This window comes from Equus caballus, chromosome 6, assembly GCF_041296265.1.
Source record: "Equus caballus isolate H_3958 breed thoroughbred chromosome 6, TB-T2T, whole genome shotgun sequence".
NCBI lineage: Eukaryota > Metazoa > Chordata > Mammalia > Perissodactyla > Equidae > Equus > Equus caballus.
The window spans coordinates 22405835-22433615 of record NC_091689.1 but is presented as its reverse complement, the minus strand read 5'-3'; the positions used below and the strand labels follow the sequence as shown (position 1 = coordinate 22433615).

Below are 27781 nucleotides of genomic sequence, written 5' to 3'. Positions count from 1 at the left end.
AGATACACTTCAGAAGATTCTAGAAAGAGGCTTAGAGCTAGCAGGGTTGGTGAGCAATGAATAGATAAATACATAGATACATCTAAACAAAAATGATATCAAATACTACTCATAATAATGTCTAATGTGGGGAAGGTACAAAATATCAGAGAAATAAGTGGAGGTGAGGACACCGGAGTTAAGATGTTGTAGGACTTTCAACCATTCCACAGGGGAGTTAAGAAGTAACTTCAGGTTTTGGTAAAATATCAGAGTTAACCTTTATAAGAAAAGAAGCAGAGTGGATAACTTGCCAACCAGAAGAGGGGGAAAAAAGTTAATAAGAAAAATAAATAAGATTAAATCTCTTATCAAACTAGGAATAGAAGGGAGCCCCCTTATCTTGGACAAAGAGTACCTCTCCAAACCCAGAGCATCATAATTCTTAAGGATGAAATGTGAGAAGCAATCATTTCACATCAGTTAAGGGTACTCCAGGCAAAGATGCCCACCGTATCAGCCTTCGCTCAACCCTAAACACCAGTGCAGTAAGACAACACAGGGGAATAAACGGTCTAAGGACTGGAAAGATAAAGACACGGAATCATCTTTCACAGGCTATGTGATTATTTACATTGGAGATCCCAAATAATCTATAAATTATGAGAAATAACAGCAGTTAGTAAATGGGCAAGACAGAAGACCAATATAATGAAATGTTAACTGTACTTCTGTAGACTATGATCAAACAGACATCATCTTCAAATACATCTGTTTACAAACATATTTCTCTCCATCAGTGAGGTAGGGAAAGAGAGCTACAAAGAATTGTGAATAAGGCAGACAATTTCCTAAAAGCCACAACGTCAAGGACCACTTGGCACCTGCAGTCACAGGTGGTAAAGAGAGGACCCCACATTGCGTTTCGAGGCGATAGATCAAACCAAAGAGTGTGAGAGTGGCCGGCGCGGTTTCACACCTCCTCTCCTGGAAGATGAAACCCTGGCTGGGTCTGCTGATCATGATGAAATGCCCATAAGGCTCAACGGAGCAAAGAGCAAAGGGATGCAGGACATCCTGTGACTCGAGTCTAGTGGACCCCAGCTTCCAAGGAAAGGCATTGGATTGGATTGGAAAGGGGAGCCCAAAGAACAGGCCTGAAGGACCCTGGAAGGCACAACTAAGTTTCATGTCCCAATTAAGAACCAACTGCACAAACACCTGCAATCCGACCCATCTGGGACAGTTTTCCTTTTAGACAGGGCGTCCTATGGGATGACTGTGACCTGGAAAGGCACACAATTACCGAAATAATGAAGACGTGCATCCAGACACACACAGCCAATACTTCAGTGACAAAGTGTGGTACAATCCTAAGTTCCATAATCACTGTGACAATCCGTGTGCGTGTTGCCTGTTTTTAAGGTGTATGGGGCACATACAGAGAAGGGATTCAGTGACAGGACAGGTACGAACACTGGGACTTGTATGCAAGGCTATTCAGTCTGAGCAAGAGCTCGGGGACACTGATCACCAGTTGTTTGGGGAATTTTCGTGTATTGACTGAATGGCTCAGCCTGACCCCAGCAGAGGCAGAAGATGCCCCTCCAGTCTTGTCCATGCAGGGTCCCGCCATGGCTCCCAATCAGAGAGGCAGTGGCGCCTTTGACCTGAGCCAGCCTCTCCCAGGTGGGCCACACTGATGGGGCTCCTTGCTCAACTGCGACTGCTAACACCTGGGCTACCTGGAGTGGGGTCCAGCCCACCGTGGAGAAGATAGGGAACCCCCCATGTTGTCTCAGTGCAGATGCAGTCCCACCAGGGTGCTACTGAGCCTTCTTTAAGATTTCAGACTCTGGCAAAGATGTCTTTATAAGGAGCCGGGCAGCTGGCAGGCCTCACTTCCTGAGGAAGGGCCTAAGATCTGTGCATGAGTCTAGAAGCAATCTACACTACCATCACCGAATGGAATCCAGCTCATGCTCAGCATATCATGCGTTCACCAGGATCCTGTCTTTGTGTGGCTTTTTTTTTTGATGGTGGGTAACATGTGAATACCTAAGACACAGTGAAAATTTCAGAACTGAATCCTATCTGCTAGAGGACTTGTCTGCCTGCCAAGACTAAAAAAGAAAACAAGGATTATAGAGCAATTGCATTTTTAATTACGTTACATATCACTTCATGAAGGAATACTTAGTTTTCTTTGTAATGAATCTATTGCATGGAATAATAAATACAAATATACTACCGGGCTCCAATTCTGTGTCAGGAAAAATGCTAGGACTTTACAGATGTTATCTCACTTATTTTCCTCTCTTAAAGTGACCAGCAGCACTCTTTCTCCATTTCTTAAAAACAAACTAACATTAAAAAAAAAAGCACGAGGCTGACCCAGTGGGGTAGGGGTTAAGTTCACTGTGCTCTGCTTTGGTGGCCTGGGGTTCATGGGTTTGGGTCCTGGGTGTGGACCTACACGGCTCATCAAGCCATGCTGTGATGGCAATCAACATAACAAAATAGAGAAAGACTGGCATGGATATTAGCTCAGGGACAATCTTGCTCAAGCAAAAAGAGGAGGACTGGCAACAGGTGTCAGCTCAGGGCTGATCTTCCTCACCAAAAAAAAAAAAAGCTCCCCTAGGGTGTCTAATGGGAGCTGGAAGGGTCTCCCCACTTCCCAGTGACTCTTTCTGTTATTTTCCCTTACTCCTGATATCAGGATCAAGGTGGTGGATCTTTTAAAAGTAGTTTTCCCAGAAATCTCTAACCAGCTTGTCACTAGCATCGTATTTCTTTTTAACGGGTCATTATCTGGAGGATGTTGAGGGATGTGAGGACTGGCTATTGGAAAGCCTTTCTACTGTTGTCATCAAGGTTCCTGTGACACGGTGCCATAATGTGGTAGTCATGAGCCAGGGACTTTCCAGCTGCCATCTTCCTAGGTATCCGGCTCTGTGGCCAGTGACTGCCCAGCATGGGAGGAGGGATGGTCCCCTCTACACCAGGACAGTCAGAGCATGTGATGCTCTTGGCCACTCAGATCTGTTCTAGTAGGGGACACAAGATCAAGTGTCCTCCAGGTTTTCATATGTGAGTTGGGGTCCCTTCTCCTCTTATCTGGGATCTGTCAAGACACAGCCTACAGGTGCAGGTGGCTTTGCCCCCTCCAGAGGAGGGGAAACCTCTGCTACCCAGGCCATGACCTGTGGACAGGTGAGGATGCTGCTGACCAGCAGAGCGAAGCAGGGATGGGAGGTTCCTGGGGGTAGGCATTCCTGCAGCCACCTCTAGCTGTCTGCCCTCCACTTGGTTGCATGAGCCAACCTATTCTCCCAGTCTGCCGAAACCTCTTTAAATCGGGCTTCTGTCACTTCCAAACTCAGTCCTGACTAATCTAGCGGAGAAGGGACCTATGCCTGGTGGGAAGCTCCAATGTGATGACTGCTCATCTTATGAGCTCAGTACCCGGTAAACCTCTACCGCGAATGCTGGCTTCCACTTCTGTATCATTGCAGGGACTATTCCCACTCACTAAGGAAACAGCTAGGAGACTTCTGGACCCCAATATTTTCCCTTCTTCTGTACGACAGAACATGAACCCGGTCCTCCCCAGGTTCACAGAAGAACTGCCATCCCATGACACGGCCTTACTCAGATCACCGATGGACCGGGATTCCACCACATCATGGAGTGACACTGCGACGCCATTCCCGTTATCAGCAACTAGATAAACAACGACAAAAACAATAATGGGCAGCATGAGGCCAACCAGTCAGAAAAGACAGACTGGGCCATATTCTTCATTGTCACCCTCACCGAAAACGTGAAGCATGAGCCTCGGACGGTGAGAACGTGCCGTTGCTGTCCATTTCACTCATACCAACCTATTCTTAGCGACGAGGACGGTGGCTTATGCTTCGTTCATTCTGTAAAGCCAGAATTCCGGACGCAGAAAGTCCTGATGACATCCACGCTACAGGCGTGTTCCTTAGTGTTTAGATGCACACGTGATCAGCACAACGCGATCCCCCAGCCCCTCGACAATGAAAACTCAAAGCGCCACCACGCCCCAAGCCTGAAATAAAGAATGGCGTTGTTTCCCAGCGTGACATTCCAGGGCTGAGCTGTTTCATAAAGTTTTGTGATTGGGCTCACAGGGAATTAAACAGTTTTCCGTGTTTAACGGTTAGCTGTGGAAGGGTCCACTATAATAGTATTTTAGCACCATGAACCTGTCGAAATCAACCTGCCCAATTATTCCAAACGACATTAATAACACCGGATATTACACTAATTGCGTCCAGTTTCTATGCAGACAAGGCCCCACGGGGCTAATTTCGCCTCCTCAGGGGCAAGCAACACAGCCATCGCGCTGATTTCACAAGGAATCCCTTCTCATTACACAAGGCTGGGCTGTCAAACTTTTTTTTTTTTTTAAAGGTTAATGGGCCAATCAGTCATCAATTATTTTTGCGGAATCCTAGCAGACAAAGGGTTAAAGAGCCTAAAGCAGCTGCCACTGTTGTACGTTGGGAAGTTGTTTGGAGCAGGAGACATCTGACAAGGAGGCCTTTGGGGGCAGCGGGTGAAAGGGGAGGAGAGCCGGACAGAGGCGCACCTGTGGTTCACTGGTGGATTCAGGGGATGGAATGGTGGCACTGTGCTTCTGCAAAGACCAAGAGGATCTGGGCGCTTGGGCCCAACCGAGGCACCATGGCTCCAAGAGGTCTGTGAGATGCTGGGGCAACACGGACAATGACACCGAGCAGATTTGTTTCTCTTCTGAATTTAGAAGGGCTCCACGTGTCTGTACAGGTTGCTCACTCCAAGGTGCTCATTGGCTGGATGAGGAATCTGAGTCCATTCTCCCGGCTCCCCCACACACCTGGAACCCAGACCCCTGAGGACCAGTCCTAGCCATGAGGCCAAGCGTCCTTCTTGACATATTTAATGACAAACGTGATGAAAATGCATCATCTAAACTGTGCAGAGACGAATGTTTAGTATGGAGGACAGACATGTTCACTTGCACAGGGGGCCCATATGAGTCCAGGATCCGTATAGCCCAGAGGTGTCCAGGGGGTCACCGTTTAAAAATGACCTGACAGTGAGATAGCCAAGGCTGGCCCGGAAACAGCCATCCTCTCCACTTCTGACTTCTGTTGTTAGAGTTTTAAGGACGTTTGTCTTAAGATCCACCACAGGACCCCGATGAATATGTCAACGGCAACTGAAACCTTTGGCCAAGTCATTTCTTCTCATTAACAAGGGAGTATTAGCAACGGGTTTCTCGCACTTTCTGCCTGAAGCTCCACGCTGTCTTTTCTTCATGTCCTTCAGGTTTGGGGGTCCACTCTCCTGTCTTTCTTGCTCTGCCATCTACTCACTGGGAGCCCATGAGCAGACCATTTCACCCTTTGATCTCAGCTTTATCTACAAGGGAAGTGCCAGGCTGGGCTGGGATGACAAAGGCGTGTGGTCCCTCCCCTTGTTTTGCCAGGAAAGAACTTCCTGATTCCCAAGAGCCTGATGCAGCCTCAGAATCCTGCCTAACACAATTCTCCAGGTAGCCACTATCAGTTTACCAAACCTGGAAACTGAGATGGAACGTATCTGCTATTTGCCCCATCTCTGGGTCTACTGCAATCTATGAGATAATGCAAGGCTATGGCATAAAGAGCCCAGGGTTTTATGCTAATTTTTTTGAGCCATACGTTTTATAAAATCAACATTTCTGCTTTCAAAGCATATATTAAGTAGGCATGTGGTTTAGATATTTTACTCAATTATGATGAAAACCACACATATTTAAGATTTCAGCCCAAACCCACCATAATATAAAAAGTTCATTTTTATTTATTTTCAATATTTCTCCCATTTTTTAGGAAAAGATAAATGTGAAGGAAAGCCTGAAGAATATGGTCCAGGATTGTGCAGAACCAAGACCCATGGCAAAAAAAATAATATATATAAGAACAATCCCTCCTCCCATTTGAGAAGTTAATTTTAAACAAAAAGCAAAAAGTCGTTACTTCTGGTCATTATAAACACATGCAGTTCATGGTTCTCAGGTAAATATTTCTGCAAGCTCTGAATTTGGCAAACATCTTTGTTTAGCCCAGAGTCCAACAGAGGTGTCGGACTGCGGCTTAATTCAGGAGAAGAGCAGAATTAATTCTGTGAAGAAGCGAGTCCCCAGAGGGAGGTCACAAAGTTAGGAATGCTTACTGCTAACTGTTGTCACGGGGCATTCTCAGGAAGTGCAAAGGTTTTTATTTTCAGAACACACTCGAAGGAGCTGGGAGAGCAGTCTGAGAGCCAGGCATCAAGAAACTCCATTCTGTTAGCTCTGGATTCCAGACCGCAGGGCGCCACGCATTGCTTAAATGAAGGAGAGCGCCTAAAACAACGCTCTTGAAAAGAATAATCGGATCCCAAACTGAAAACCTTTCAGGATGCAGAGAGTGGATGTGTTCACATGTTTGCTGGCTCTTGCTCACGATCCAGGCAGCCCCTGAAAGCCCAAGGACCAAGCTTTTGGTTGAGAAAGAAAAACCAGAGGCCTCTGTTGTAATTTATCTAGTTACTAAGCAGTCCTCTGTCCGTTTACCACGTTACTCACACTAACTTAGAGTATGCATCACTTTTCAGAGTCCCCACTCTCCTGAGACGGACATGTGGGCTCTGCCATGCTGGGTGGGCCCAGAGCTTCTTCCTCTCCTCAGAGTTGAGGGTGGGAATCGAGACGGGCATGTGGGTTCATCAGACCCCCCTCGGAGCCATTCACCGCCCACAGGTCTTCTCTCCAAGTGCTGCTGGATGCTCTGATGACCGTCAAACCGTCATCCTTAAGTCGAGGGCTGGAAAAGCAAGCCATCTTGCTTCTTTCCCCAAAACGTCAATTCTGAGTTGTTTCCCATGAAAGGGCTTCTCAAATCTGAAATTATCTGCATGAGTTCTTAACCTGTGCCATTCATCACCGGCCGGGGCCTGCTTTGGCTGATTCTGCCCTAAACGGATACCTTCAAGGCCTAAAGATGGTTCCGTGGATACTCCACACAGAGTGTGGTCTTGGAGTTATTTTCCTATTAATTAAGTCTTTACAACAATTTAACAGCAACCACCGTGGTCACCCTTGCCATGTGCCCAGCTCTGCAGGAAGGGCGTCGTTGGCTTCACTTAATTTCTTTTTCAATTATCCTTCGAGGTAGGTTTTATGGTCTCCATTTTAGAGAAAGAAAACTAAGCGGTAAGTCATCCAAATTCGCACAGCTGGGAAGTGGCAGGGCTGGGAGCGGATCCAGGCATGTCTGATTCCAGAGCCAAATTTCCACATCTGATGATTCTTTTGAGGAGCATGGTAAATGGGACTGGGAAAGCTAGTTTTAAAAGTCTGGGAAAAAAAGAAGCTTGATTTTAAAGTTCCTCTTGCACTTTCAGGAAAACACTTCTTGTCGAATTTCTGCTCCTTGCTATGCAAATGATGCTCAAGCATTTGAATTTTCTTTGAATGACAATTTGTGGCACTCCTGACATTAGGCAAGGAGAGCAGTGGGTGTGGGCGCTGTGTTCCGCGCCTCTATCTATGTTAACGCACTGACTCCTCCCAACCTGTGCAGCGGGCGTCATCTCCCCAGTTGACAGATGGGGAAATCGAGGTACAGAGAGGGCACGTCCATGACCCAAGGTTCGAGCTAAGAAATGGAGGTGCAAGAATTGGACCAATTCTATCTGGTTCAAGGGTCTGGGCTCAAAACCACTGTCTATACTGCCGCTCACAAACACAAGGTGTGCAGAATTTCTGATCCAGAATCCAAGTTTGACAGCATGTGCAATGATTTAGAAGAAGAAAAACGCCGCCTGAGTGTGGAAGGCAGCCTCAGAGGGTGGGCCCCACAGGCACGCGGAGCCTTGGGAACGCTGCTGGGACATCTCGGGGTGGACTAGACACTGCAGGGAGTCCTTCAGAAGGACAGCACGACTGTCACACCTGCTAGGGCAGAGCAGCCTTTGTCCCCCACCCGTGGTGACGGCTGTCTGCTGAGTGTCACGGCCCCACGGGGCATCCACACCTCTCCGCTGAAGCCCAAGAGTACTCCGTGCTCGTTGCTGAGCCCACATCCGGGCTTCAGCCTGTGGCTCCGACCCCAATGCCCAGCCTGGTCTCCACATGCCACTGTGCTTTCCTGGCGCTCCTGACTGCCCTTCTCTGTGTCTCGGTTTCTCCTTTTGTAAAATGTGGAGGATGTGATCTCCCTCAGGGATTGCCAGGGAGTTACAGGACAGGATGCCAGGAAATTTCTCAGCGCTGTGGTCACAGGGGTCCTGTCAAGTCCCATAGATCATGAAGCCTTTCCTGAACCCCTAAATTGAATGTAGCTTCGCTCTCCACTAAACCCGCAGGGCACCCAGGCCTCATTCGGAACTTATCCTCCCTCACTCTGCATCAGATCTTTGTCTGACATCCCCTGGGCTGACCATCAGCCTTTCCCCTCTCTGTCTGCCCAGACCCAGCACAGGTCATGGTGTGCCACGGCAGGAACCCGAGACCCGGGCAGGCTCATCACTGCGACTTGTGAGTGTGTAAGCATGTGCCTGTAATTTAACTCAACTCGAATGAGGTGGACATCTCAGAACTGCGACTATGAACACCGCGTGGTGGAGAGAGAGGCCACTGACTGAGGCCTGCCATTTAGAAGTGCTGCTCACGTGTGCTCACAGGAACAGGGACCATCTTGCCTGTCCAGTGGAGGAAGGGCGTGTGGGGCACTGATACAGGTCTGAGGCACGCAGAGTGTCTGCCACCCATGTTCTCCAACAGGAGACTTGTTTTTCTCCACGGCAGGGCCTGTTTGGGACCACAGTGTCTGGGGACCTCTGAGTCCATTCTCTTGTGCAGCTGTGGCCGCAGGGAGGCATTCCAAATGGGTTTCACAGGTTGTCTCTGGCGCAAGTTCCAGATGCACAGAAATGGACCTCGACAGACAGGGCTGCACTGGGACTTCGGGCTAAGGCTGAACCTGGCGAGTACTTGGGTGTAAGCGTCATCTACAGTGTAAAGCGGCCTGTTCAGCTCATATAACGCAGGTGGGCCTGGCACCCCAAGAAACGACCTTTATTTCCCAATACATCTCTCTTTTCCCTATTTTATGCTTTATCAAGACAAGATAGTGCTTGCTTCCATAAGAGCAAAGGGAGCTTAAACACCCATGAAAGAGTCCACATCTTCACCCAGCTCAACGTGGATGATAACCTGGTCTGTCTCCAGCTGTGCAGGGCAAGGTGAGGCCCAAGGACAAGCCCATGGACTCCATAATGCGCCCTGGGCTGCCGCTCCGAACAAGCCAACAGGCCTCCCTTCCATGTTTCCTTCTACACGAGGTCCCCCCTCCTGCTAGTTCTCTGTGTTCTTTCACAGAAAAAAGTCCATCATGGAGCTGACATTCCCAAGTGGAGCCTCAGCCCCTTGGTGTTGAGATTTGTTTTTCCCTTGGGTTAGAAGCTATAAAGGGGAGAATCACATCGTGAATATACCTTCCACTTTACAGGCTTCTGAGATCGAAAAATTAAAGTTGCATTCTTGTTGAAGGAACTCAAATTTCACCAACCTTGGGGAAGAGTTTAATTTTTATAAAGTAACAAAGATTTGAAAATTAGTACGATAAAATATATACAAATTAGGTTTCCATCTAGGTTTCAGAGATAAGTTGCCCTAATGGACAGACAAAAGCAGAAGAGAATTATTTTTGTTTTCTAAGCTTGTATGTGTGTTTCTCTAATTAGTTCTAACTTGTTTACATCCACGCTGACATTGACCATGAGGATCCGAGAACAGGTTCTGGAGTTGGGAGAGCTGGGCATATGTCCAACACGCTAGCTATGTGTCCTGCAGAAAATCACTTGACTTGACTAAACCCCAATTTCTGTAGCATAATACCTACCTGGCAGGGGACTACGAAGATTAAATGAGATAGTGCAGTCCTGGGACCAGAACAGAGTGGACTTAAGAGAAAAAGGGCTTTGGAACGAGACCATCGGGTTCAAATCTTGCTCCTGCCCTTCTCTCACCAACCTGAGACGCAGGCAAGTCCCATAATGTCTGAGCTGCACTCTCCAGATTTGGAAAGTGGGGTGCGGACACCCTTCCTCTGGGCTGTGCTGAGGACCACACCAATGCGTGGACACACAGCTTGGACAGTGCCTGGCTCACAGCAGGGCCCTCCTCTTACTCCTAAAACTCAAGTTCCAGCTCTCTCCACAGGAAACACTGGAGTCAACTGGAGTTTTGTGTTTTGTGGGTACAACTAAATAAACTACTCAAGTAGCACACTTTACAGAGTACCCCACTTGGGGATGGGTCCATTTAGTATAACACTCAAGGCCTCAGGTTAGAACAAAAGTTAGAATGTTCAGGATATGAATTTTCATACAGGATCATGTTAGAGACATCCAAAGACTGGAAATCAGAAAGGCATTTTGAGAATTTATTTTATATAATTATATGAATTCAGTAATATACAACTAAAAGCCATATGAATCGACTTTGTATGCACAGATCTTCATCTTAAACGAAACCCAAAGTAAATGAAGAAAGATCACGTTGCTTAATTGAAAATTCATAAATGTAACTGAACACCGAACAGGAGTACAAGAAGACGTGAGGGAGAAGTGGTTTTGGGGCCATTCTTGACTCCAATCTCCCCAGGGCTGCCTTTAGTAGCTGCTGGCAGTCGGCTGAGGGACCCCAACTCTAACTGGTTAACCGGTATTTGTGGATTTCAGAGAGCAGCTAGCATCACCCATCACCCAGGGCAGACGCCGCAGGTTACCTGATTGGCCGAGGCTGACCAGTCCCCACTTCTGCAAATCGTCACACCTGTTGTGAGCTGCAGCCCACCGGGGTCTCCAGGAAGGCTCCATGAGTGAGTCTGAGGGGGAGCTGTCTGCCCTCAAGGTTAAGGAGCCAAAGTGTGTGCCTCCTTCTTGCCCCCAACTTTGTATGCAACCCCACATAACACCGGACATCACGTCTCTTCTCTTTTAGGGCCAAAAGTCAACAAACAAATTTGTTGTGACAAATGCACACACACACGAAAGAAAAACATATTTGATAAGGACAGAGGGAACAGAAACGATCTTCACCCTAAGTTGAAAAACTAACATTAAAAAGCAGTGAATGAGTATATTTAATACTCTTTAAAGTACAACCAAAAAAATGCTATTGCATGTGAGTGTTGCTAAAATCCTCTTATTTTTCTCTTTCATTTTGTCTTTCTTGAGTGAACACTTTGAAAGAAGACACCAAGGGGGTCAGGCTCCATTGGTACCTTAACAGACGACAGTTTCCCCTTGAGGAATGAAAAGAAAATTATGATTAAAAACAGGTCTTTAACAAGCCATCGTGAAAATGTAGTTTTGTTTTCCAGATTCATTTTTTTTTTTCTGGCTGAGAGCAGGGCTTTCAGCGACCAGACAGGAGTAATTGTGAAAGGAAGAAAAAAAGGATGTGATATAAATCAGGAAAGGTTAATGATCGGGATGTGAAGAGAGGGGACTTGTTTACAGAAATCGCGTGCAATTTAAAATTTACAAGAGATTTAATGCCACTGCTTGGCAATCGCTAAAATCAACAGCCCAGAAAACAGTGACATTAAGAAAAATATTACAGTTATAATCATCCCCAAATAAGTCAATTAGTGTTAGGGCACGAGCTTGTGATTACTTGACCCATTTGGCTTGCACTTAACTGAAAAAAAATGTCCCCCTATTATACCAAGATCGCTGGATTGTGACCTATTTTGCATCACACGGATTGTACGCCAGCCTCCCTTACGAGTGCTTGGGCTGATGGTGGTGGTTTTCCTTTGCCTGGCATCAAAATAATTCTGACCCTTGACATTTGTAATCATAAAAAAAAAGAGGCAATTTATAATTGTGTTGTTCAAATGAAGGTGGGGGAAAACTCCATCTGCTATTATACAAAAGCAATGCCGGCTGTCTTCGGTGGAAAAAGCAATGCAAGTCAATTTGTGAACTCTGGCACCAGACGACCTTTAGAAACACAACAATACACTGAATTTACAAGCAATAGCAGCCCATGCAAATGACCCGGGCCTGGCTGCCTCTGGATTAGAGCTGCAGAGAGTATTATGGAGAATGCTTCCACAAAACAAATTAAGACTCTTACTTAAATGTCACGGCACACTATTGTATTTGGCTACAGATCATTACACCTGATACTAACACTTTTAAAAACTGTAATAACTTGGGAAATATTACATTGAGTGCCCACATGTATAAAGGAAAAGAAAAAAGAGGAGAAAATAGGTTCCTGAAGTAATTTAAACATCGCTACTCTACGACGGAAGGGAAAGGTCAAAATTTAAGTAAGCTGAAAGGAACATGAATGGTAAAACAAAACACACAAACAAAAAGATGAAAAGACCACAGGAATGACTCTGCAAACACAATAAGGGTGCATGCGGCTTTGGGCGAATCACATTTCCATTTCTGCATTGGAGAGGAAGGAAGGAAGGACGGACGGACGGCGGGCGGGGGTGGGGAGAGGGGAATGTGTGGCGTTACCTTCAGTGTTGGTGCTGCTGCTGCTGTATATATTTCGCAGGCTACCAACACGGTTTAGTTTCCATGCTTTGCGTTTGGCTGCATCCCGAGAGCAGAAAGGGGTGGGGGGGAAAGAGAGAAAACAAAAAGGAAAAAAAATACAAATGAAAAGGGGAGAAAAGAAATGTCAAAGTAGCACATGAGGTCACCTCGGAGCCGTCGGTTCCCGAGAGGCACGTGGGCGCTCGGGGCCAGCCGGCGGGACCCCGGCTGCCCCGCTGTTAGCACAGAACTCAGGAACGGCGGAGGCGTGCCAGCCAGCGTCATTAGGTTTGCACAAAATCAAACAAATGCCCAGGCAAGGAAGTCCATGCATCCCTTTAGCCCACCCTGCTGGGTGTGACACGTGGCTGCTCACAACAGTGCAAAGCTGGTCTTTTCCTTGGGGGTTGGTGACATCTTTTGAAGGAGCTGTGATGCCAGCAGCCATAAGCCCTTTGATTTGGCAAAACATTGGCAGCATGTCAAATCCAAAGAGATTCTGGTGATTGGCAGTTCATGTGTGTGCTGCAGAAGGTAGGTCTGTAATAACCAGAACTGTTAAAAAACCAAGGCTTTTTCCTCCCAGACATATTTGGATCTGGACAGTAACCTACACCAGCAAAACTCTAGCACCGTTGCTGTGGCTGAAGGGCGGAGTCCATGCTCCTTCCCAGAGGGAGGATGCTGGAGGCTTTGCCTGGAGCTCCCAGGAACCCAGAGAGCACAGCCTCCTTAAGCTCTCAGCTCACTGAAGAAAGCATCCAAGAAAAAAGATGGATACCAAGCTACCCCCAGAGGAAGTGAAACGCAGAACCCAGTTAACATGGGTGTAGCATGCCCTCTGCTCACAGTGTGTGCAGGGACTGTGTGGGGTGAGACGGGAACCCCACCTCCAAGGACACTCTTCTCCAGGGACGCATTCTCATCTCTTTGGGCCCCCACCCTCCCAACCATCGACTCAGGCATGTGGACACCTGTGGCTAATAGGTCGCTTCCTGTCAGCCCTTCAGGAGAGGTTTCACAGCTACCAGTTAAATAGCATGGCTCTATCTGAGCAAGTCTTCAGGCAAATGGGGCTGAAGACACAGCCACAGATCCACGGGCCGGCTGGACGGGGTTGCCCCATGGGCACCCACGTCAGCATAGGCAGTGACGCCACAGTCACCCATTTTCCCGAAGAAGAGGCACGACCAGCCCATCTGTCGTCTCTCTTAACTTCCACAAACAGAAAGAGGAACCGGTCAAACCTCCCATTAGGCTCTCTTTGGATAACCGTTCGCTCACCTGGGGAAGGCAGGTGTTTGTGCTTCCACAGGTGTGTCTGAGGCTCACAGAAGGAAGCCACATTGACCCTTTGGTTCACAGACTGATGTAGAAACAAGGCACGCACAGTCAAGGGTCAACTCCTGACTTAGGATGGGTTGGCTGTTCTTCCCTGCTCAGTGCTGGAGCCAAAATACTCAACCTCAAACAGTGCGGCGTAGGTCTGTGCATGCCTAGTTCTGGGGGCCACAGAATGACCCAGGGTGATGCCCACGTCCCCCCTGAGAAGTTCTGCTGCTCACGTGAATCTCAAACGCTTCTCTGCATATTGGGTTTGTTAGGAGGGACAATATAAAATCGATGCGAGGAACAGGGACACTTAGGGAAGCAAACGCAATTGTGAAACAGTACTGTATCTTCAGGACGCAAGCTTTATATTAATGACGAGAGTAAGAAATAGCTGTAACTTAGTTGTCACCTGATTTAAAACGAGAAAAAGTTAAGCTATAACTAAACACCCAGGAATTACTTTGTAGTCTGAAAACCAACAAAATAATTTAAGAAGAAAAGTAATCTCTAAACTAGTAGGCATTTAAAGATGGCGACCGAGGCCCTTCTAGGGTATATGGGTCTAAATGGAATGTTTCGGGGGTGGAGAAGGTGCCTTCTCCATATCCTCAAGGTATCTGTCCCACGTAAGACCACACCTGGCAAAGGGAGCTTCCGGTATGCACCAGTGCCAAGTCATGCCTTGGAGACCCAGGAAAGCACAGCAGTCAGTCCTCAAATGTTTCCTTAGAAATGGTCAACGAATACTTAGCAGGTTGCTGAGGTATAACGGATGCTTTCACAGAATTAAGCGTGTGCTTCCTTATCTCAATAGCTGAAGCTCTGGCATGTTGGCTCATATTTTACAAGTTCCAGAAAGTAGGAGCCACAAAGAGGCTACGCTCAGCGTAAAACTTACCTCTTTCTAAAAGATTTACATATAGATAGGCCGAATCTGGGCTGGCACCCCTCGAGACACGGGAGGGAAGCTCCAGCTGCCTCCTCCCGTGCAGGAAAGCTCTGTCCTCGCCTGCCTCATGCCCGGCATTTTTCAAACTCCCGTCTCCCATTACCGAATGGATGCATAAGCAGGAAGTGAACTCGCAGCCTGGTTTTCTATTAACCTATTGATGAAATAATCAATTTCAACGTGTAAAATGTCATGCCTTTTTCTTTCTCTTAAACAATGGACTTCTTCTGCCTGATACCAAGGTCCTGATACATACATTTGTCTCCTGGGGCATTGATTGTTCTAAGTCCACTTGTTTAGAAGCTTCTCAGTGAGAAAATACCATCATATTAGCATCGATAGAATCCCAGGCTATGTGCAATGCTGCTGCCTGGATTCACTTCGAAGGGAAGCAGACACACTGCACCAAATGGGTCCAGGAGCACGCCAACCTGATGCCACTGGGTGCCTCCTCCATTGACCATCACACGCCACTGGCCGTTATGCTGGCAGTGTCCCCCATCTCAGGCCTCTGGAATAGGCCGTGAGTCCTGAGGACTTCAAGTAGACTGGCTCAAAAGACTACATTTTCGGGGTTACCTTTAATTAAAAAAATTTTGGGAATATAGTTTCTTCCTTTTAAACATAGGCTAACTTACTTTGATTTTGTCACTAATGTTATTTCACACAAAACCGTTATTTTCATATCCATGAGTTTTCCATTCTGCTATTTTGCGGACTGGAGAAGCAACAGTCTCTTCTGTGAACTGGTTACAATGCCTCACATAGTTATTTAAATGGCAGACGTCTCTGCACTCTCAGATGCTTGAAAACCAAAATGCAAATCTCAATAGACATAAAACCCCAGCACATATAATTTCAGATCTAGTGCAAACTAATTGTCAGCCCGAATGTGGATGGTGAGAGATTGAGCTCTTCTCATTGCAGCCTGCACACTGCATGGAACTTTCTGAACCCCAATCTGGGTTGGCAGAAAAGTCAGCAACCCTGGGGAAAGGAAGCCATCAGCAGGACAGCATGCTCCGCCTAAGGCGCCCAAAGGTGAACAGTGACCTCAGCTTAAACACAACACTGCTATGTGGACACCATGGTAGGAGGTGGTACAAGAGACACAGCTGATGGTCAAGAATTAAAAACAGAGAAGGACATGAAACTCATCATTATACTGCTTGGAATGTATTTTCTAAGGATTAAAAGGATCAAAACTTTGAAAAAGGCGGGTCAAGATGGTACAGACACTCACCCCCCCCAACTATAAGACAAACGTTTCCCACCATGTAACAACAAAGGTATTCTAATTTCCTCTTGAAGTTATCAAGGAACCCTCTGGAATATGAATTACCAGTAAACTGAATTTATAAGGCAGTCTTTTAACTACAAAGAAAACAAAAGAGAGGTGATTGTGGCACCTCTGGTACCAAAATACTAATGTTGATGAGTGTACTGGCATATGCACTTGGGATGTCCAGTAACACTGCCCCTTTCTGAAACAGCCCCACTGATGGCCACGTTCAGTCATGACTGATTTTCTGGTAGTGGGTCATCAGATTGGCATGTGGGGTGGCTGTCACCCAGCTCATCTGGGTTTCAACTGCTGTCCATCTTGAGTCATAGAGAAGAAAGGCTGGTATAAACGTTAATTCACAGAACATTTCTGTAAGGTGTTTGATAGTTACAAATGAATTTCCAGATGACCAAATGAGGTATGGCATAATACACTCAACTCCTCATAATTACTAACAGACAATCACAATCTTTTCAAAGGAGACAGAAAGAAAGGGAAAATGTGCAAATTATGGCTTTCTACTAAGTAAGAGTAGCTGGAATCATTTAGAGTTAACGACTCCCAATTATTACACATCTTCTTATTTTTGGAAGCTACACATTTTTGTGTGAGTTCACGCAATGATTATAAGGGACTTAAAATTTCCTTTTTTTTTTTTTTTTACTATGGCAATGCAAATGCCTCAGAACCAATTACAGACAGCAGATTCCCAACATGAGAATCTTTTGACTAGCTCTTTATAAGTGGAATAAAAATATTCCTTAGTCGGTTGGCATGCTTGACCGAGCAAGGTTTTATCCTCAACTCTTCCTCCATCATTGTCCAGGGAGACCACAGACTTATATTAATGTCACCGCTGGTCTCCTCCTGACAGCGTTCTTTGTTGATTAGATAAATATTCCTCAGATAGCTGATTAAAAAATGATGCAGCCGTGAGGGTGTGTGTCCAAGCCTTGTCAGCCATGTTGGACGTGCAAGGGTGCGTGAATCACATCCCTGGCGCGAACCGAACAGGCTGGCTCAATGAGGCACGCTGCAGCCCTCAGAATCAATTATGAGAACTAACAGGATCTTTTTACCTACACGGAGGAAGGGGCTGGGTGAAAAGGGTGTGCCACTCATTTCCAAGAACGTCTTGTCTCAGAACGAAACAAATAACCGTCTCCATTCATACAGGGGAGGGTAAACGTGTACCTCTTAGAGAAGCCAAATGACAAGCTTATCAGCGCTACTCCCTGTCCACACCAGATGCGCATTTATCTATTTTTAAAGATGCCATCAGTAGAAATGCCACTTGTGCGGAGAGGAGCGCTTTGCTCCTCAGAGCATTTCACGCTGACCGAGGCACCAGGACGCTTCATAGACAGACCATCCCCTAGGAACCGCTGCGGGTGGGGACGGATGCCGCTGTGGTCTTGTGTTACTTCCAGTTTAGTGCACCCGGTATCCCGTGATCTTTTGTGGGTGGCGATTTCATTGTCAGGTTAGAGACTGGAGATTTCTATCGAGCTGGCCACTTGAGTGTTCATCTGCTCAACAAGACTCGGTAAATGTTCTGGTCTCTTAAAAAAGGCAGTGTTTTTCTTTGTTCTAAGATGCAACGCCGAAGATTCTTACACTATGTGAATTCACTGCTGTAGCTGCGAAGGGGCTTGACATCATGGTCGCTTCCTAGAGGCGACCACACAGAGAAGGAGTCATATTGAAACATCCATTAAAAGGGCCTTTGAGAGGATTAAGCGAAACCTGAGGCCATGCAAACATAGGACACACGTTCAGGAAGCAAAAGAACTTCGTCCTTACGAGTTTCCAGCAAGATTAGTGTTCTTTTCGTAATTTGAAGCCATAGAACGTGGAAGGTAAAAGAAACCTAACTAAATAGAACTCTGAAATAAGTAACTGACCCTTAATTATAAAATTTTAATTTGATTTCTAATAACTCATAATGGCTTTCTTTACGGCAAATACGATTTCCATCTTGGTGGCTTCTTTAAAGCTCTGACGATTTAGAAACTGCCGAGGGCTTCTATTTAGTGGGCTAATGGAGATGAGCACAGAAAATACCATTAACCCTGGAAAACAGCGAAAATAAAAACTAAGCAAAAACTCCAGGATACGCCGTAAAACCAGAAGTTCCAATTAGGTGGAGAGTTGGTTTTCCTTTTGGCCTAGAAACATACTCAGTTGCAGAGCAAGGGTTCAAGTGTGCCCAAGATTTATTGGGTATTTCAGTATGATACCAAAGCCCAACTCTTACAGGGATTCAAAGAAGAAGTGAGTTGAAGCAGAATACACTTTCATGATAAATTTGTAATGTAGATTTCAGGTCTGGCACATTCTCAGATGGAGATTAGAAATACACCAGTACATGATGGAAACGTCTTTCCATGTCTTTGTGGCATAGCTGTTCATTTTGAGAAGGGAAGGCTTTTTTGGGGGGTGGCTCATTAGGAAAGTGAAATTGGGGCTCCTTGGCCTCTGGGCATCGCTCTCTTCTGGATGCATGATAAGGGCATGAGAAGAGAAACTGCTCACGCCCTGGACTGTTGGGAGCCCAGTATCATGGGGAACATGCTGTTTCTTGTAGGCCTAGTGACTCAATGAACAGTGTCATATGGACCCTGACCATTTCATATTTGTAGGATTGGACACTTGGCATTCAAAACAGAAAGACAAAGCAAACCAAATTCTCACATAAGAAAAAGTGAAGTTCAAGTCAGTTTTTCCAAGCTGAACGATGTGTGTGCAATGCACCTCTTGTGAGATTTGTTCAACTGCGTTCGCACAGGCAAGTGGGAGCAGGGTCTGGGAATGGCGCAGGTCTTCTGACCCGGCCCCATCTCACATCCCCTCTCCGAGGGCCGGCTCACTGCTCTGTGGAGTGGACGGCAGGCGCAGGGCTGCCCATGTTGCGGGGGGGGGGGGGGGCGGGGGGGATGGGCACGCTGGGAACCCCCCCCCCCTTAGGCTTCCTGAGACAGAAATGACTGATAATGGGAAACATTCGTCTTCTCTTTTTTTCCTCTTTCCTTTCTTCTTTTTCTTTCTTCTTCATCTCCTCCAATAGAATATATTGCAGGCCTTTTACTGGATTTTTTTTTTTTCCACACACAAAATCTTTCCCAACAATTCCAGAAAAAAATAGTTTTTTAATAAAACTTCAAATTGTGCTATCATATTTCAAAGGCAATGACCAGTTACAGCCACGGAATCAAAGGCATAGTTATTTAATGACCGCAGCTTGCGCTCCCTCACAGGGCTGTAATTGAGGGGCTGTGATCGCTGGACCACCAGTGTCAACAATGCGACGATGCATTTGATCCACCATCTTTTGCTGACTTCCTACAACTGCCGAGTGAAATGAGACATTTGGGGTTATTTAGTCAATCACGGTCCCCTTCTATGTGGCCAGCTGAATCTGAGAAGACTGGTGAAAATGTCTTTTAGAAAACATTTTTAACCTTTTCACTTAAGACGGACTTCACTGGAAATTCCCAATAGTATTCTGATCTGTGGCTTGAGAAATCATGGAAACCCTAAGATCTGTGGTCTTTATTTAGTCAATCAAGTACAAAGATCACAGCGGGAAAATAAAAGAAGAATGCTAAACTTTTGATTCTTCTTGCTATTATGGACATACATTCCTTTAAACACTAACAGATTTCTTCCCATAAACCTGCTTTGGCCATAACTTCACAACTTTTTAGCATGTTCTTTGGTGACTGTCAATGATTAAACAAGGTCATTAAAGTGCTGACACAACAAAATAATAACAAATGTTTCCTTTCTTTCATTTAAAAATAATTTAAATACACCAATTTTATTCAGGTTCAGGCAAGAACACATTATTAGACTATTTTCATACTACTGCAGAAGCAGTTACTTTCATATTAACGCACTGTCAAGAATAAACCAAGACCAGTCTAACTATCCTTTCCATTTTCTGTCTAAAGTTCTTATCCGTATATGTAAACAATGATCACACTTGTCAGTACAGCTCTGAGAGAGAACTGTTCTGCTTTTGAAGGTAAGGTATTATGTTACCATACTTTTCAAAATTGTCCCTTTGAACAGTTGCATCACGGAGTCAGCATATCATCCCGACTGTTAAAGACTTAGTTATTTCCAATGTTATGCTATTAAAAATACTATATTCTGCTCAACTTAACAGAGATGCAGATGGTGACACACAGAAACATTATATTTCTGTGTATATACACACATATATTTCTCTTCTCTGCTTTGTCTGCTGAGACGGCCGCAGAGAAATGACAACCCAGTAGCAATAAGCACACCTAGCCCCTGGATCTTGGTCTCTAACACCATTCTCCAGTAGAAAGAACCAGGGCTCCTTGGAGAAGCGGCTAATTCTGGGACTGGGGCAGGAAATATATAAGATGAACCTGGAGCATCTTGCAGTTCCAGAAAGTAAGGAAGGGCTCAAGCAAAGAGACAATGCCCACACAGATGAGGGCAAGACCAAAGGACACAGGAGCCAATGAAAGAGCTCCCAACAGCCAAAGCTGGAATTGGAGCCACAAAAGAAAGCAGTATTGGAATATCATCTAAAGTATAAAATAAATATCTGAGTCCATACTAATATAAATAAATGATTGAATAAATTAATAAATGGGGAGAAGAGGCAAATCTTGCATGCATAAGAACTCCAAATAATTTATGTAGCTACTCCACCTTAACGGAGGAGGAGCATAACCCACCGCTCCTTAAGTGAGGGCTGTGCAGAGACTTCCTCCCTAAGAGGACAGTGCAGAAGTGGGGATGGGGTGGAGAGTAACTTCACAGCGGAGGAAACTGACAAACACAGCCTTAAGCCTGGATCAAGGTCAAGACTGATAGTCATAAGTCACGTTGACATCGTACACTCTTCACATGATGTGATGAAAATGCCACTTTCCCTCTGTGGTCTTCCTCCCCAAACCCCTAAGCCCAGACTAACGCTGAGAAAAACATCAAACGAATTCCTGTTGAGGGCATCCTACAATATACCTGACCAGTACTCCTCAAAATCGTCAAGGTCATCAAAAACAAGGAAAGTCTGAGAAAATGTCCCAGCCATGGGGAGCCTAAGGACACATGACAACTAAATGTCACATGGCATTCTGGATGGGATCCTGGAAAACAGAGAGGGCAGCAGGTAAAAACTAAGGAAATCGATTAAAATACAGACATTAGTTAATAATAATCTATCACTATTGGTTCATTAATTATAAGAAATATACCATACTGATGAAAGATGTAAGTGATACGAAAAACTGTGTGTGTGTGTTGTGTGTGTGTCGGGGGCGCATATGGGAATTATCCGTACTCTCTCTTCAATTTTTCTCTAAGTCTTAAACTTTTCTAGAAAATAAAGTCTATTGGAAATACTAAACATCTTTGGGCAGGAATATGATTTTTTTCCCTCCCATCTAAATTTTTTCCTTAGAATAAAATGCTGGAAGTAACACTACCAAATGAAAGGAATATTTTGTAGCTTGGATTATACACAGAGAGAAGTACCTCGTCACCATATATCATTTATTCTACACATTAAATCAACTTTTACAAATTAAAGACAATTTGAAACCTTAGCATGGCACGAACAGCACATGTCACATGTGCTACTGAAATTCTGAACAACTTGAAAATTCACCCCCAGTGGCCGCTGTGCTATTTAATTTACGATTGTGGAGACGGGCTTCAGAGTATGTTTGTTAACCAATATTCCTTCCAGGCAGTAATTTACCAACGCCAGTTTTTCAGGATACTGTGCTGTCTCCTTATATTTCACTTGGAATTGTTGACCTTGAAATTCTTATTTTTTTTCCTTTAGTGGATGACCATGTATATTTAACCAAAATATACCATGTTTGGACAACTTCACAGCTAACTTCCAGGACTGGCTTTGAATGATTAGAAAATGAGCTTTGATTCATTGAGGAAAAAAGTGTGCTCATGTTGAATTCAGATCTCAGCTTTTAATCAGCACAGTAAAATCATCTTTTTAATAAAAGTGACAGAGTTTAATACAATTAAAGATGAAAATCATGCTGAGTCGACTTCACGAAATTCACCGAGACACCCCTGTGGTAATTTACTCTGGGAAGGTCTGAACTCACCAGTGGCCTCCAGACTCCCAAGTGCTACATTCAGGAGACAAAATTAGTAACTTTTCTTAAACAGTGAGGAACAATAATAAAGTTGTAAATAAGACAAAGAAGTTTGTAATCACCAATGCATCCAGTGGATGGTGTCCAAAGTAGATATATTTTACTTGGGCACAAGATTAGAGATGCCCATTGGCTATGCTCTTCAAAACCCATTTCATATATTAAAAACCCCAAATAAATTGCAAAAGGAAGAAATCCTAAACTGACTTATAAGCAGAGCTACAGAGTATACGGCCTGATGGTTTTCAGGTTTTCGACCATCAGTTCCACGAATGGACATGGAACATAGGAATCTGTACCACATACGCATTATTTGACAGTTTTCTTTTCTCATTCTTTGGGGAAAAAAGTGATATATTTACAGTGTGTGCAGGACATGCAAACTGCCAAGAAAAATCCATCAGGACTGCAATGAACTGCTCCCTTCACGGAGGATGTGGCTGCAGGGTGTCTCGGGTTTCAGGGGGTTAATGACTGAATTTGATCAGTGTGGTCACTGTCTACCTTACCCTCCTCCCAGCAGGGCCAGGTGCAAGGTACAAGAAAGAACAGGCGACAAACACAGAGGAGAGTGGTGGGCAGAAAAAGCTGGCTCAGGAATCAACAGTGTCCAACCTGGGAGCAGCACGGGGTGGCTGTGGGGTGACAGCTCTGTGCCGTGGTCACCTCTTCTGTACGCAGAGGGTCACCTCCATCCCAGGGAAGTGGGATGGAGGAGGCAAGCAGACAACACAACAAGAGGGGCACAAAGTCTGTGCCTCAGCACATAACAGGCATCCTCCCATTACTGCACGAGCACAAGACCAGTCCAAGGGTACAGTCAACAGAAAGAAAACTGCAACCAGCAGGAAAGACATGAGTGAGGGGAATACTGGTGGTCATACTATTTGAATAGTTTTCTACTGAACCTCTGCAGAACCTCCACACTCCTTTAAAAGAACAGCGAGCAGGGCATGTGTCCCACGTTGTGTTTCATATCCAGCCCCTCCTGCTCGCTCACACACACATACACACAGAGGTTTCATTTTTAGGAAGTTTAGTCATTAAAAAAATTTTGAGAATGTGCTAAATTCAAGCAAGAAATGGAAAGAAATGGTGTTATGAAATAGATTTCTGTAACTTCTGGTAAAGTTCAAAAATTTTATAAATTCCAGCCTTTCAGGGTGGGTCTTGTGGCATTGTCCATCTGTAGGTCCCTCATTTTTAATGTTTAAATGTCCCGTTCGGAAGGAGCAAGAGGATGCAGTGAGTTCTACCCTCAAAGGCCAAGAACCTCCAATGAAAAGAAACAGATGAAATCCTTTCTTACCAAGAAACACTGTAACAGCAGCCAATGATCCCCTCATAGAGGGGGCGGTGGTGACACCATTTGTCGCCATATTCTTTTCATGTCTCTTTTGTCATAAAATTAGGATTTGAAGCAGCTTGTGAAACATACAGTATCTCTCGCACACATGCATGAGGAGGTAAGTAAGGATGAAAGAGACGAATTCCATCAGAAGAAGCTACTAGAATTACAAGGGTAAACCAGAACCTTCCATTTGAGTGGACTCTGAATTTTTCAGAGAGCAAGAAGAAGACAGGTTTCTATTAGCTATCCTGGAGAGTGTCTGCACTGGGCAAGCTGGAGCAGCTTAGAAATTCTCAACACTGCGTCTTCTTAAACAATAAACTAGACAACTTAACAGGGATCAACATATGATAAACCACTAACCACATACTGTGTGCGATGGTATCTTTACACATGTGCTGCGGGAACTGAGGCGTGAGACGCAGCCACAGCCCTTTGAAAAATGTACTATGAAACAGAAAAAAATCCGGAAGATTAATCTCAAGAAAGAATGGAAATATTTTTCAAAGTAGTAGAAACACAATTCAGAATGATTTCCAGAATTATAATATTTTAAAAGGTCTTCATTAAAGGCAATATGTACACACATATATACACACACCCACACACACACACGACACATGCATGCTTCTCCATTACTGGCCAAATAAGAGTTCTGGTAGAATAATCAAGTTGGGATCAATGATAGATAAATAAACTCAGTGACTTCTTTCCTTTCCTGCGTTTAGCTGGTGGTGGAATTGTATTTTCTGATACACTAAACTTGAGTGAAAAAGTAGAAAAAAAAACTGGCAAAGGTCAATCTCTCTGGTGAAAGTGGTTCCCAATTTTTCAAGAATAATCAAGGCCTCTTTTGATGACCGCGATCTGGCAACATTCTAAAATGCGGTTAATCACAATGTCAGTATACGCTCACTTCTGACGTACACCTGCATTCAAGGCCCTTGGCATCTCCAGGGGTCCGTGACCTGCAGGCCAGGAGCTATCGCCCCTTCCTCCAGATAAACTGGACTTTATGGCCCACAGAAAGTCCAGAATGGGCAGCCAAAGGGCTGACAGGGCTTGGCTCCACTGCACGCTCATGCTGACGGCACTGACTTAGGTCCAAGCAGCAATAACACCACTTCCGTAATCAAGATGGCTGGCATTTAAATCAAAGTGCAAAAATATTTTAAATAAAAGGCCCGATGGGGGGTAAAAGAAAATGCTCACCCATTTGCTCTTGTCACTACTGTGCTAAAAATTAACTGTGTGTTCAAGCATAACTTCAAACAGTTAGAAGACGCAGGTCAGACACTATCTCTAATCAGTCAAGCAGCAGCGGCCGGCGAGCCCGGAGTCACTTGTGCTGGAGACGTGGGCTCTGAAGGTGTCTTCACAACCAGTGCAGGTGCCGGGCAGCTGCTCAGCTGGTGGAAGCTCTGAGTGTTTAACTCCGGGTGACTGAATGACAATGGCTGCTACTAATCGTTTATTGAATAATGAAACTGACACAACTGATAAAAGGTTTCAATCTTGAGAAAAATGATTGATCGTTTTTCAGTTTACTGGCACTGCCATTTGTGTGACAAACGGTCAGGAAGGCCCCCGTTAATCTCCGCACACCTCCAAGCCCGATGTGGCAGCTTCGGCTCGCGCATCCAGATAATCAGGAATAGCTAATAACATCGCCGCGTGAGGCTGTGCGGGCTAAATACTGGTGTTTTATCAAGGCTGATCTCCGAATCAATTTGCACAATGGATTTTTTTTTTGGTGACGGGCAAGGGAGAGAAGAGACAGGAGAGAAAAAAGAGGCACAACAGCAACAGAGACAGATAAGCCCCTGCTAGAGAAAGCGTGGTCCTAACAGAGAAATGGAATCACCAGCAGGATCAAAGCGTAAGTGACTTCCGATTGGCCCTGGATAGCTTATAGATTTTCTCGATGGGAAAATCTGATCTGCAGCATCAAAGTGACCCATCAAGGTTGTTTGTCATTGAGCGCAGGGCTGCTGTGCATGGAAGCTGCCATCTGCCCATGATGCACAGGGTACGGTTCTTCATTAACTAGTCTTTCTTCTATTTTTCTACGGGAGGGTGATGGGTAGTGTGGCTTTAAGTAAATTAAAGCTTTTATTTATAAACAACACTCAAAAGAACACGTTGATCTCTACGGTACCAGATGTGTATCTTATTCTAGTTTTGGTAAAAATCAAATCAATTCAACGTGCTCCACCGCCGAGAAATTCACATAACGTGGATACCAACACAACTTTGTGTTTTGGGCCCTCTACTCCTGCTTAATGCCTGTGTTATCTAATTGGGGGGAAAGTCAGGATTAAATAAGAGAAGGCAGGGAGTGCCAGGCTTACGAGGGACCCTGGCAGGCACAAGATTTGTCTCCTGCCTTCTCCGGCTTTCAGTGTAGTCGAAGGGACAAGACTAAGGCATGTGAAATGGCTTCATCGTATCAGGTACATAAAACAAGGTTGCCCCTCGGCAGAAAGTAATTGCCCATCAAATTGTCTAAATCAACATGAGTCGAGGAACAGATCACTATGTCCCACGGCCTTGTCCCTAAAAAGGACCGGGTTTTTCAGTTGTATAACTGCACATCGTGGGTATTCTATACATCCTGATGTCAAGGTTGAGGAAAATAACTCTCTATACAAACTTGTCTCTAAGATGCAGAGTTTTTGTTTAAGTCATTTTCAGGCCATAATTACAAAAATCTGAGCTTTAAAATAGTTTTTCTTCACCTTTAATGATAACTTTTTTTTTTCAAGATTGGCACCTGAGCTAACATCTATTGCCAATGCTTTTTTTCTTCTTCTTCTCCCCAAAGCCCCGCCAGTACAGAGTTGTATGTTCCAGCTGTAGGTCCTTCTAGTTCTTCTATGTGGGACGCTGCCTCAGCATGGCTTGATGAGCAGTGCCATGTCTGCACCCAGGATCTGAACCAGCCATCTGAACTGGACTGCCGAAGCAGAGCGCGCCAACTTAACCACTGGCCCGCGGGGCCGGCCCCTAACGATAACTCTTGCTACTATTTTACGAGGGAACTTCCAACGTCAATGGCAGTCACAACAGCACGGACACTTTTAGTTTGACATTGTGGCTGGATGGGCTCTTCAGCCTCTGGAGGTGCGAGGGGGGACATGCATGGCTCACAGTGGAGATCTATGGGAAGAGGCTGAGGAGAGGGACCCTGTAGCAACACGGCACTTCTGTGTAACACAGCTCTCACTCAGCCCAAAGTGCAATGGGAGTGTCGCCTCTCCCTGGAGCCCACCTGTGCTCCCTCATCCACGGTGGGTAGAATGTTAGCGGGTGGGTGCTCTGAACGAGTTGAAGAATCAGCTGACAATTTTTGGTCAATGCTATTCAACGGTCAATCTCTGATTGTTGCTGTCTACAACATTTGAAAAACACAATTTCACAGATGATCATTAAGTCAGAACATAACATTGTCCCTGGGCCTTCTTTTTTCATTTTTTTTATTGTGGTCTAAATAGTTTATAATATTGTGAAATTTCAGTTGTACATTAATATTTGTCAAACACCATACAAATGTGCCCCTGCACCCCTTGTGTCCACCCTCCCACTCCCTTCCCCCTGGTAAACACTAAATTGTTCTCTATGTCTGTCTGTAAGTTTGTTTATATTCCACATACGAGTGAAATCATAGGGTGTTTGTCTTTCTGGCTGGCATATTTCACTTAACATGATGCCCTCAAGTTCCATCCACATGGCTGCAAATGGGATGATTATGTCTTTTTTTCTGGTTGAGTAGTATTCCATGGCATATACATACCACATCTTCCTTATCCAATCATCAGTCATTGGGCACTTGGGTTGCTTCCACATCTTGGCTGTTGTGAATAATGCTGCAATGCACATAGGGGTGCATAAGTTTCTCTGTATTGTTGATTTCAAGTTCTTTGGATAAATACCCAGTAGTGGGATAGATGGGTCATATAGTATTTCTATTTTTAATTTTTTGAGAAATCTCCATACTGTTTTCCAAAGTGGCTGCACCAGTTTGCATTCCCACCGGCAGTGTATGAGGGTTCCTTTTCTCCACAACCTCTCTGAAGTTGATCACTTTTTTGTCTTGGTGATTATAG

At 45.1% G+C, this 27781-nt stretch overlaps 1 protein-coding gene across 16 annotated transcripts in view; it reads right to left on the bottom strand.

Moving 5' to 3' along the window:
- AGAP1 (ArfGAP with GTPase domain, ankyrin repeat and PH domain 1) overlaps positions 1-27781 on the bottom strand; it is a 558771-nt gene that overhangs the window by 80399 nt on the left and 450591 nt on the right. For 7 of the 16 annotated variants that reach the window (XM_070269557.1, XM_070269555.1, XM_070269554.1 and 4 more), the window contains one exon: positions 12568-12645. The exons of the other annotated variants lie outside the window; for them this stretch is intronic. In XM_070269557.1, the coding sequence (XP_070125658.1) occupies positions 12568-12645 (78 nt within the window). The remainder of the gene's footprint in view (positions 1-12567; positions 12646-27781) is intronic. 16 annotated transcript variants of the gene reach the window in all.